The sequence below is a fragment of the Xiphophorus maculatus genome, chromosome 7, assembly GCF_002775205.1.
Source record: "Xiphophorus maculatus strain JP 163 A chromosome 7, X_maculatus-5.0-male, whole genome shotgun sequence".
NCBI lineage: Eukaryota > Metazoa > Chordata > Actinopteri > Cyprinodontiformes > Poeciliidae > Xiphophorus > Xiphophorus maculatus.
Genome location: NC_036449.1, coordinates 10,837,606 through 10,849,921, shown reverse-complemented (window position 1 = coordinate 10,849,921; position 12,316 = coordinate 10,837,606). Strand labels below are relative to the sequence as shown.

Here is a 12,316-nt window from a genome sequence, read left to right as displayed (position 1 = left end):
GCACGACCCGAAGGCAGACGCTAGTTTTAGCCCTATTAGTGTCTGTTATTATGGGACTCTCTGGCATCAGTGGTCATGGTAAGATCTGCCTATTGTCGTCCTAACTTCATGTGTCACTGCATGAGTCACACCGCGGGAAAAAGGGAAGGACGCAAAGAAGAAAAAAAAAACTGGAAAAACAAAACGCTCTAACGACCGGATCAAGCCAGGTAATCTCCAACAAGGAGGAATTTCAGCGAGCAACAGAACAGGATGTAGACTGGCAGGAGGAGGAGGAGGAGGAGGAGGAGGAGGAGGAGGAAGAGTGCGGGTGAAGTGCCTCGTGTTTTTAATCACAGTCCTCCGGTGTCAGAGGCCCCTTGCACAGCTCGGGAGGCAGAGGGGGAATGAAACCGTAATTATGCGGCGCGGGCGCAGCGCTCCCAACGTTAATGACACTCACTAGATTACAGACAGTTATCGCGAGCCGCCCCTCCCCCCCGCTGCCTCCCACCACCGCCGCCACCCACAGCAATCACCCCATCGCCTCGGCTGACGCTCGCCTCACAACAAGCTGCCTCTAAAAATAACCGCGTCGGGTTTACTGAAGGTGCAATCCGATTCGGCGGCGTTTTAAGGATTTTCACTGGGAAACTCTTAAAATATTCAGATTTTTTTTTTATAGGGCAACGTTGCTTCGACTACTCATGAATAATCACTAAAGGGATTAGTCGTATTTATGTGACGTGGGTTAGAGCATGCAACGCATTCTTGAAAACTCCTGCCTGCAACTTTTACATTTTAGGTAGCATTGATCTGAACTCAATTAACACCAACTTACCCAATTCTACAAAATAAGGATGTTATTGAAAAAGAATTATAATAAAATGTTATTTTTTTCACAGAAAAAATTATGACAATATGTTCATATTTCCAACATGGAAAAAGAAATATTTTTCCTTTTCCTTGATGACAGCTAAAGTCATCAAGATGCCAACTGGGCAGTGGTAAAACTGGGAGAAGATACATGAGAAGTCAGTGTAGGCATAAATATATTAATTTTAGACTTTTCAAGGTAGACTTTGAATTGACTGTTTTTCTCCAATCTCGAAAAATTAGACATACAAGGAGGAGTGGCAGACCGCCACAGGTATTTACTTTCTTATCACTTTGAAAAGTTATGCAACTTGCGTTTTGTATAAATTTAACAATGATTCATGTTCGATATTTGATCACATGGTAAAGCTCCATTAAACTGGTTGGTTTCTTGGACATGGACTTGCTTTTAGGCCTAGTCCACGATGTCTTATAGTTAGGGCCATTCTAGAAGCTTAATATTAGCCTTCTTTAGCCATCCAAAACCTAGTTTTGGTGCCACTGTCCTTTCGAGACAAAATCTGGTGTCGAAAAGTTGCATTTGTAAAGCGGACACTTTGGCTAGGAAGTGGCTAACACTTTTCTTTCTCTCCTCTGCGGCTTACGGCAACTTCACTCATCTGTCAAGGTCCTCGTATTAACTGCGGTCTGTGGCATATTTTATTTTGAAAAATCTTTCGAAAAATATCAACTCCCGCCTCCGTTCCACCTCTTTCCAGCAAAGACGCTTTCCACACATCTGCAGTTCAGTCGTCTCTTTTGTAGTCACTTCAACTGAGCCACTAGCACAGTTAAACCACAAAGTTTTATGACACAAGATAAACATTTTGAGATGCGAGTGAGACGGACTTCCTTGTTCAGTTTTTAGCATACTGCAATTGTGATAAGCTTTTCTTGTTTATGCTAGGAGCATGCAATGCGGTGAGCTGTTGTGAGTAACCTGGAAAACCTGGAGTGGAGTTTTAGCGGTACGAATATTCCATCAATCAAGATGAACGGATTCTTTTGTGAAACAATATAAAAAGTGATGTGGGAAGTAATGTTGTATTGCAAAAGTCCTTTTCACAAATACGTATTGCGACTTCCCTGATGTGTTGGTGGAACAGTGTTGTTAGCTTTGAAAACCTTCCATCTGTCAAGAACGGTAGCGACAGCATCATGCTGAGGGTTTCCTTCGCTGCAAGCGGTATTGATCTATTATTATGTACAGACAACGCAAGGATGAAAGAGGTGGAAAACTATTGCCAAACAAGTCAACTTCCTGATTAACTCAAGTAGATGGCTGAAGCTTGAACATCGCCCAAAAAGAAAAAGAAAAAGAAAAAGAAAAGAATCACATCAACCTTGGTTTTGGAAGGGATAAGGCTTCTACAATGATCTGAACCTTATGAATGATTTTTATCAAAGTATTGAAAAGCCTGTTTATGAATATTTGAGCTTCTAGGGGTGTGTGTGTGTGTGTGTGTGCGTGGGTGTGCGTGTGTGTGTGGAGTAGAGAAAATTCATAAAAAAGTTCAAACCTGTGCACTCATTTCTTCTTTTTCAATCACCGAAGTCTGGGGTTGTACAATAATTCCACCCCGAAAACTAAAACAGTTCAAATTCTTCTTTAAAAGCTCAAAATGAAAGCAATGTCGCTCCCCCCAGTCCCAACCCCGAAGACGAGGCATGTAAACTTCTCACCAGGCCTGCACCTCTGAGAGGCTGACTGCACCTTGCTCACACAGACCTGTGCTGTCGGAGACAAATAAAATCAAAACTAAGTGGATTAATGAGGAGGCACTCATGCAGGGCTAAAGCTCAGTGGGATACAAGGTTAGGGATGTAGGAGCACACACACACACACGCCCAACCCCACGCACACACACACACACAGATGCACAGACACATCACGTTATTACTCAAGGCAAAGCTTGTGTGGATTTGTAAACAAACGCCTCAAGAAGACGGAGAACAAGCGGCTCGCTGTTTGCACAGCCAGTTTTGTTGCTACCCGACGGGACCGAGCTGCTGCGTGTGCAAATGTGCTTAAAGGTGTGTGCGTCCGCGCGTGTGTGTGTGTGTCTGTGGTTTGATGACTTAAAAACCTCCTTTAGAATATGCTCTCCGTGACCTGTGCTGCTGCGAGACCTCGTGGCGCTTGTGTGTGTGTGTGTGAATATATCTTTAAGCCCGACTGCCGACAAACGGCTCCAGACATAGACACACACACACACACACACACACACACACATACAGAGATAGGTCACAACCATCTGACTTATGGCCCTGACAGCTGCCAGCATCAGTAATGTACGTCATCACTCTGCACAGACGCACGTCCGTAGACAGCAAGAGGGAAAGAGAGGGTGCCACGAGGTGCCAGGGAGAGGAATAAAGAATGACAAACTCAGGAAGCGACGTGTGCAAGCGCTAGAGAGCGGGGTGGGGGGAGGGTGGGGGCGGCGGCGGCAACACGACCCAGAGCCGGCGGTCTTTAGACAACCTGCAGGAATCGCTTTCTGTAGTTTACACCTGCTGCTACACACTCGTGACACACATGAACCGCAGCTCGCTGGCATGGCAAGAGCAATCTGGGAGGCTGTTGTTGTTGTTTTAAAGCATCGCAGCGCGCGCATAAACTCTCATAAATATTCATGGCCATGAACCTGGCTCGCTGCTTTATTCATGCTGCGTATGAGTACAAGACTGAGATAGACAGACGGCAAGGGAGGGGAAGGGGGTAGATGAGGGAGGGAGAGAGAGAGGTAGAGAGAGAAAGAGAGAGAGAGAGAGAGCGCAAAGCAAAAGGCAGGGAGGGGGGGGGAAAAAAGATGGAAATGAGGGAAGCGACTGGGAAGGAGAAATACGAGGAAAGAGTGTGATAAAAACCGCTGCTGACTTATTTACACTCTGTGCTACACATAGCAATTAGCCCACATGAGGAGGAGTGTGTGCTGCTGCTGTCACAAACACACACGTGCACAGGATGCCGTGAGGGTTACGCCAGTTCATTGTGCAGTAATTATCCCTGCCACTTAGGGGCAGCATCTACATAACCTTAACCCCTAACCTCAACTGCACACCTGGTTCCGCAGGGTGGAGACGACAGGAAGAACAGGAGCGGAGGGTTGCTTTTATGCTGCTAACTTTACGTAAGCCTCTGTTTTGCTTTACACTGCTGGTGGAAGATGCCTTTCTCGGAGTAGGTGTTAAAAGTAAACATTTCCGTTCTGTCTTTTGAATAACACATCATCTGAAGATGTGTCAAAGTAAAGGACGGGGGGCCAAATCCGGCCCACCGTAAGTTTTTGCGTGGCCCTCTGGACTAAATAGTTGTGCGCTTAAATATTATTTGATCAATCAAATTGAAGCAGTTTTTATCTGTTTGCAGCCAAATATGAAAAGAGGTTTACTATTATTTAATATCAAGAAAGTACTCATCAAATGTAGAGACAGCTATTTATGAATATTTTAACAGTTTGTTGATAGGTGGTTTTATCAACACGTGTCGCTATAACCGGCCCTTTGAGGCCATTCATGATCTTGATGTGGCTTGAAGTGAAAATGAGTGAAAAATCCCTGATTTTGAGGGTTTTTTTTCTGGAGAACAGCTTCTACAGCAAGGGAACAAGTTGAGAATTAACACCACTGTAAATATCAAATGAAATGCAGCTTTTCATGATGCATTTTAAAAACTTTAGGACTTATTCTGGCAGAAAAAGAGTTTTAAATTGGGTCAACGTAACTGGATACAAAAAGTATTGTTAAACTATTCCTGTGTTTCAGTGTTCCACAACCATTTTGCAGGGTTTCCCCATCTCAAAATGACAACATTTTTACAAATACAAATGAAAGATTTCCAAATGCATTTTTAGCATTTCTGTAATTATATATTGCACTAGTTTGCAATGTCACCATCTTAAACATGCCAATATCATCAGCAAAGCAAGAGTGTAAAATGTTGAGTATATTTTATACTCAACATTAATTTTCTGAACAACTCAGGCCTGTGACATACTTTGACCTAATTGTATACTTTTCCAAAAATTCTTAAGACTATGCAGGATTTTTACTTTGTACAAAGGGGGAGGCAACTGTTTTAATACAAAATATTTAAAATCATTAATCAGTTCCTGCTTTCTTTCTGGAGCTGTCCTGTTGCGTTAAATTCTACCACTTACACCAACTCACCGCTGAAAAAACCGCAGACCAGTATTTCATTTCTGTTTCCCATTTTGCCGTGCTCTATCTGATGTAACTTAGCGTAATTTACGTGCCCCTCCTACAAGCTGTGCACCTCTGATCCCTGGCATTTCCCCGAAGGGTCTCGTTTCGAGCGCGACTACACGTGCATAAGCACATGCACAAGCACTCCCAGGGGTATAATGTCAAGGGGTCAAATTGCTCCCTGCCGTGCTTGACACCTGCACCAGTGAGCAGGGTGAGCACTAATCCTGCAGAATCTGTAATCCTCACGATCGGCGCGCGCGCATAATTGCGTGTTGAGAAATGCGGCGGCCGGAGAGTTACCTTTCGTCTCTCGCGCTCGGGGTTGAAGGTTCCCCGCCAGGACTGCATCTGTGGACGCACAATAGTAAGAGAGAATTATTAGTGGGGGGCAATGGGGGGGAAATGCAGGGAATTCTGCGATTTTCTTTCTAGAGAGGAATGTTTAGAGGTCAGTGCCTGTGGTGACAAGCTGGAACAAATATCACGGCGATGCAAAATCCCTCCGCCCTCTCGCGCGGCCCTGCCAAATTGCCCAATTCACAGCAGAGCGCGGAGCTTAGAGGCAGAGGGGAGCACTTAAACAGCTCCCAGCATCTCACTAAAACGGATCAGCTCCAGCGCACACACACGCTATAACAAGGGAAGAGGAAAACAAGGCAGAGAGGGGGCAAAGGGAAACAAGAATATTTTTAAAAAAGGAGGGATGGGGGGGGGGGGGGGGGGGGGGGGGGGCAAACACTGCAGATGTGAGATCTCGGCTAGGAACGTGGGAATGCTCCTGGCTCTTCCTCTCTGGAGAGAATGCGGGGGAAAATGTTAACAGGAACGTGCGTGCGACACATAAAGACGGCGCGCACAAGACTGGGATTTGTAATGGTTGAGATGGCGAGGGGGGGGAGGGGAGGAAACTGGAAGTCAGAGGGTTTATCTAACCCAAGATGAAACTCGAGGTCTTCGTGCGCATACACAAAAACGGCAGCATGAGCAGTATGCACTAAAAGCTCCTCTGTTCTGCTATTTATTAACTCAATGTTGCCATGGTTTCTCCGTGCTGACGTGATTGTCATTGTAAATCTGTGTGTGTGTGACTGTGGAATGTTTGTGGGGAATGGTGGAGCAGGGTGTGTGTGGAGGGGCAGCCATTTGGCCATTAGACTGAAGCTGTTCCACAGCAGCCCTCTGTTGTCCAGCTGAGCAGCACCATCCATCAAAATCAACAAATGCTGATAATAAGTGGCAATATCATTAAGCCGCGGCCAGGTCTCCTGAGTGCAAACACGCTTTAGCTGCAGTCAGAAGGTGGGAACTTCAGCTACGGTCCTCTGCAAAAGTAATCACACCCACTATTCCTTTTTTATATTTTCACACATAATGCCAAAACTCAATGTATTAAACAGGCGATGTGCGGATTTCAGAAAGTAATATTTAAGACTTTTAAAAACTTTTAAATGCCAACTTGAATGAAATTTAAAACAGACAAAAATTAAAATATAAGGTTTTGTCCTTTCAACACTGGAAATGACTCTCTGCCTTAGCCTCATTAATGCCCAGCTTAAAAGATTTTGTTTGCACAGAATCCACCTGGCCTCGTATGGATCGGCAACCAAAGCGAGCCAGTGCCTATAATGACAGTCATCCTGCCAAATGGTAATAAATTTGCGCTTAGGCAACGTCGATCCCTCTCCATTCATTTCCTATGTAGCTTCTGCGATGAGGCAACACTCGCTAGTAGCACCTCGTCCACCCACGTGACCGTTGCAACTCGTGTACGTGAAATTTTGCGCTTGTATACGTAGACAGCTATTGCTCCACAGAGTAATAGCTCTGTGGAGCTTTATTGAAACAATGATTATTGAAAGAAAAATATATATATTTTCCATGTCACAAAGTGAACTGCAATGTGTGGTGGAATAGAACTTGAACACACCATGCTGCCGTAGAAAAATGGTGGTGGCAGCATTATGCTGTGGGCATGGAGCTAAATACAGGACAATATTGGTAGAAAACATAATTTCCGCTCAGTTTATGCATTTTCCATACAGTTCTGTATGTTTCTGTGTTTTTCCATGTTGGGGGTGTGGTGGATAATTGTTTGTTTTGTGGGTTTGTTTTTATTGATCTGTACAGCCCGTTGAGTTGCTTTAAGTATGAAAGGTGCTTCATAAATAAAATTGATTGATTGTTTTGCAGCTCTGTCAGCAAAAAATTGCAGCAAAATGTAGTGAAAAACTAACATTGAACATCACTCAAAAGATAATTTGTTCTTGCTTATCTAGCGCAGAAAGTCTGAATAAAAATAAATTCAAGCTTAAGATGTGAAAAAAGTTACAAATAGGGGTATGGATAGTTTTAAAACCAAATGAGCAAATCGCATCTTTCTACAAACATGCCACCATGTTCCCAGACCTCTGTGTTTGCGTGGCCAGAAATGACTCATTAGCTTAAAAAAAACCTCTAACTGTGTGAGGCTAGTTAGAACAGCCTCACACAGTCACGCAGCATCACATCCAAGATTTTCCAAAAACCAGTAAACCAGTGATCTGCACGGTCTTTTAAGTCCGCCCATCTCCCTTATCTTTTCCGTCTGGAAAGTGCGAGAACTTCCGTGTCCGGCGAGCATCCCGGCTCTCTTCTGCTTTATCCTTTTCTAGCGGCGAGTCGCCACCTACCCCGCTTTCAAAGCCTGTGAAATTCTTTCAAGTGAGACAGCCTCCAGCTGAAAAAAAATAAGGCTTGAGCTCTTCATAAATATGACAGAGAAAGCAAAACGGTGGAAGGAAAGGAGAGAGGGGGGGAAGACAGAGAGAACATGTGGGAGTACAGTCAGAGAGAGAGAAAGAGAGAGAGCGAGAGAGACATATGAATGCAAAAAAAAAAGGAAATGAGGAAGGTGGAAGACAGATGCGGAGACGAGAGGAAGAGGGAGCGATAGCTGAACGCTGTGAGCTGAATGAGTTATGAGCTGCAGCCGCGTTCAGCTACATTCATTCCCTCCTCGTTATCACAGCCATGATAAAGGGCTGCGTAGCCTCTTTTCCTTCCCCCTGCCCCTCAGCTACCTGCTGTCGCTCTCTGTTGTCGTCGCCCTGCTACCTGGCTATCTGCGAGATCTCTCTCACTCCACCGCCGCCTGAAGAAGGAATGCGGGCATTCATAATAAAAGGCCGCTGCGAAGCTTATGAGGTTTCAGCCTGCTTCTCTTTTACTTTTCTTTTGTGTTTGGTTGACGGGAATCGACAAGAAAATAAATTAAAAGCAAAACAAAAAGCAACGCTGTTCGTCCATTAGCTTCATGTTCAGTGGTGTTTTGTTAGATTGGGTAATGGTAGTTACGTGCAATTTGTATAACGCTGCCTCCGGGTTCCTGCTGCACCATTAACATGGAAAGTTACACGGACCTTCAAGCCAAATTGTAGAGCAGATCAACAAGGAGATAAATTAGTTCATGAACTGGTTACCAAACCGACCCGAGCGAGTTTAAAATGCCTAAAAATGAAAACTTCCTTGTCAGAAAAAGACAAGAGAGACGTTGATTTTCTTCAATAACAAATCCTAAGCATAGACTTGACAGCTATTCATTTTTGTTTTAAAGCAAAGTTCAGGAAAACCTCATCCCTAATATGACAACGTAAAAAATAAATAAGGCCATAAATGGTTAACATTGTTTCACTTTGTGACAAAGTATGATCAAAAAGGATCAAGAAAATGTTCATTAATTGTAATCTTGTAGTCACATTATTTAGCAATATTATAACAATCACATGTTTCTTTATATCATAAAGTCCTTGGGCTCTATTTACCAATTAGGTGAACGTTGAAGGTGATAGGTTGCATTGGATAAATGGGTGCCACACTTTTCAGACTTTTATTTGTAAAGAAAAATGCAACAACCATGTATCAGTTTCCTTCCTTTTCGCAATTATGTGCCACTTTGTGCTGCTGATTGATATAAATTCCAATTAAAATGTTTTTTTGTCTTATAACAAACATGTAAAAAAGGTTAAATGATTATGAACACATTGTGAAGCACAGAAGAATTATTGAATTTGTTCTGGGCCAAAACGAATTTCATATTTAATCCATGAAGCACACAACACCTTGCAGATAAATATTGAGCAATTTTAAAGTACAACCTTGTTCAAGGATGAGAAACATTCACAATACCAAAATAAAAATTCCCTTCATTCTAATTAAATCAAGTTTATACATACCAGCAAAATCTACTGGATCTTATGAAAAAAAAACCTATTAAAGTTCAAATGTATATAGAAATAACATTATTTCTATGCAGTTCTTCAAACACAGGAACTGCATGAACTAACCTTTCCTTTTACCTTTTTTTTTTTTAGATAAAAATGATCCTAATATCTGTATAATTTCTACCAAACTTCTTACCAAGACCTGTGGGGGGACTAAAGAGTCACAGCTTGCAGACTCCTGACCTAAACTAACCACTCCCTGATTGTCTTCTGTTCAAATGTATTTACAGATAAGAAAAAAAAAACAAGGAAATTATAAGTAAATACAAGTAAATTATGATTGCATTTCTGCTTCATCTAAATTAATTAGGTGAGTCTAATTATCTTTGACTGCTGGGTGCATCTCTGACTGACACTTTTACCTCCAAATAAAGCAGCTCAGACAAGATACTGTGTTTAAAGTGCTGATTTGTTTCCAACCCGAGCTATTTTTGTCTCCATCAGATGTAGGAGATCCAGTTTGTCACCTTGTCGACACCATTGCAGGAACATCAGGGTTAAAAGTCATGACAAAAAGAAAACTAAAACACAAATACAACTAAATTTCTGATTTATTTCCCAAAGTTCAGAATCAAATTGATTGGACTCTGTTTCTACTGCGTTATGTGGGGAAACATGCTGATCACTTACTCTTTTATTGGCCACACAGATGATTCTGGCATAGCAGCAGATCATGAGGAAGATGAGGCTGAAGAGAGGCATGTACCATCTGCAAAGCAGAGACACGAAACGATGAAAAACAAAATGTGCAAAGGGAACCAGAACACATCTGATGCTGTGTTATTTGTGATTTAGTTTACTTGGCCTCCTTAAAGACTTCAAGGAACATCATTTTAAGACAGAACAGGCATCTGATAATGAAATGTTACTTTGGATAATAATAAGATGCTTTTTAGCAGGAATATAATTTGAAATGGTCTTTCTTGGATGGGTTTTGGGTTCAAGTATTGGTCAAAAGTTTCACTTCTGTTTTCAACTTGAAACTGATACTCTCTGCTACATTTTTTCCACAGTAACTGAATGGTTCTAGAACTTTTACAGTCATGCTAACCACTCAAAGCGTTTCGCACTGCAGCCACATTCACAGAGTTACACAATTTGGAGTGCCTTGCCCGAGGGCACATAGTAAAGGAGGAAGCTGGAATCAAACCAACAACTACTCTTCACCACTGAGCCACAGTCGCCCCCCTAACAGTAACCTCATTTTATAGATGTCTGGTCAGCATGTCTTTTTACCACTTTCGCTGCTGCAAGCAGGCAGCTGTTTTCAGCGAAAAGGTCTGAAACCCTGCAGGAAAACCACTTTTTCCAACACCAAACAACAGAGAAAAGCTTTTGTGCTGAACGTAGCGAGGTATGTGGGGTTAGAAGAAAATGTATCTTTGTTAGAAGTTTATCATGACCAAAACAGAGTAAAAAGAAGCTGAAATGTATTCAGTTTCTACTCACAGCAGCAGTGCAGCCAGTTAACTACATAATTGTTTGTTGAGAAATGCATAGTTCCTTGCAAAAGCATTAACTACGGGAGGGGGGGGTGGCAGCAAAGACGTGAAAGAAGGTTGTCTGGTCAGATGAGAAAAAACAATTATGTACTATCTTGAGCTGGTCTGTCATATATAATCCCAATAAAAAACACATAATTTTGTGGAAGAATTTTTTCAGGAACTGCAGTCTAAAGGTGCATTCACACCAGCCCTGTTTAGTCGGCTTTAATCAAACTCTAGTTCAGGGGTGCCCAAAGTTGGCCCTGGAGAGCCGGCATCCTGCATGTTTTAGTTCTCTCCCTGGTTTAATGCACCTGGATCAAATGATTGCTCGTTAGAAGGCCTAAGAAGAACATTCACATGCTGAAAAGGTTGTTGGTACCATCAGGGAGAGAACTAAAACCTGCAGGATGCCGGCCCTCGAGGACCAACTTTGGGCACCCCTGCTCTAGTTCATTTGCCTTGACAGTCAGGTTCATTTGGGGAAGTGTGAATGTGCAATCAATTTCTGAGGCGTACCAAAGCAGTGAACTCTGGTCTGCCTAAAAACCTAGGTCTCAGTTTGGTTGACGTGAACTCTGGTGCGGTTCGAATGCACATGTGAACACCAAGTGGACCGGAGAGTCCTCCAAAAGCACTTAGCCCTGTGCCAGCTGTACCACTGCGCATGGCATTCTTGGTAAATGCAACTAAAACAAACACGCAAATCTAACACTAGTGGGAGAAATGGCTCGTAGTCTTTAGCCAATAAAAGAAAGAGAAATCCCACAACCACTGAAATCTGTTGCCACTCTGTTTATGTCTTGTAAAGGACAAAGTTGTGCTCATGTCTTCTTCTGAGGTTTTCAACTTGTTTCCTTCAGTGGTTCATAGTGCAGCGCCATCACTGCACTATGGGGGATGGGGGGTGGGGGGGGCAGGTTTTTCGAAGGGTTTGGTTAGTTTGACAACTCTCTGTGAAAAAACCACACCAGCTAAAAATTTAACAAAAGTTGCAATAAAACTGAGTCCACCGGACAAGCGTCTTCAGGTCAAGCCCTAAAAGACCCTTGGACGATTCTCTGAGACGAGTGTTGAGGGCTAACACTACACCGCCACATGTGAAATAAATGCTACAAGGAGGACGCACAGCATGTAAATTGACAGTCGGAAAAGCCCTGACTAAGCACCTCTAGATGTCACAGTGCATAGTTACAGACCGTTGAGAGGTAGAATAAAAGATTAAGCCAGCAGAATGACAATATTGGAAATACACTACCTTCCTAAGGGAGTGAGGTTTGCCAATCAGAGGAGGCGTGGGTGCATAATATGTCAGGTATTTTGTGAGTGGATGAAAGGGAATGAGGCGAGCAAAGGAAATGAGAGGCTGGCTTTGTTGGAGTGGCAGTCTTGTGTTGTGCAACCTCCTGGGAGGTGATGTAAGCCGCGAGGAGTTTCAGCCTCTCCCTGTATTCACCAAACAGGTCTTTGTCTTGCTTTGATAGACAGGTTCCTGGTCGCCACAGT

At 43.1% G+C, this 12,316-nt stretch overlaps 1 protein-coding gene across 2 annotated transcripts in view; it reads right to left on the bottom strand.

Moving 5' to 3' along the window:
• Window positions 1–12,316, bottom strand: part of LOC111609197 (cyclic AMP receptor-like protein A) — a 73,593-nt gene that overhangs the window by 36,639 nt on the left and 24,638 nt on the right. For both annotated transcript variants that reach the window (XM_023336221.1, XM_023336222.1), the window contains 2 exons: window positions 9,957–10,035; window positions 5,368–5,415 (listed from right to left, as the gene is read on the bottom strand). In XM_023336221.1, the coding sequence (XP_023191989.1) occupies window positions 5,368–5,415; window positions 9,957–10,035 (127 nt within the window). The remainder of the gene's footprint in view (window positions 1–5,367; window positions 5,416–9,956; window positions 10,036–12,316) is intronic.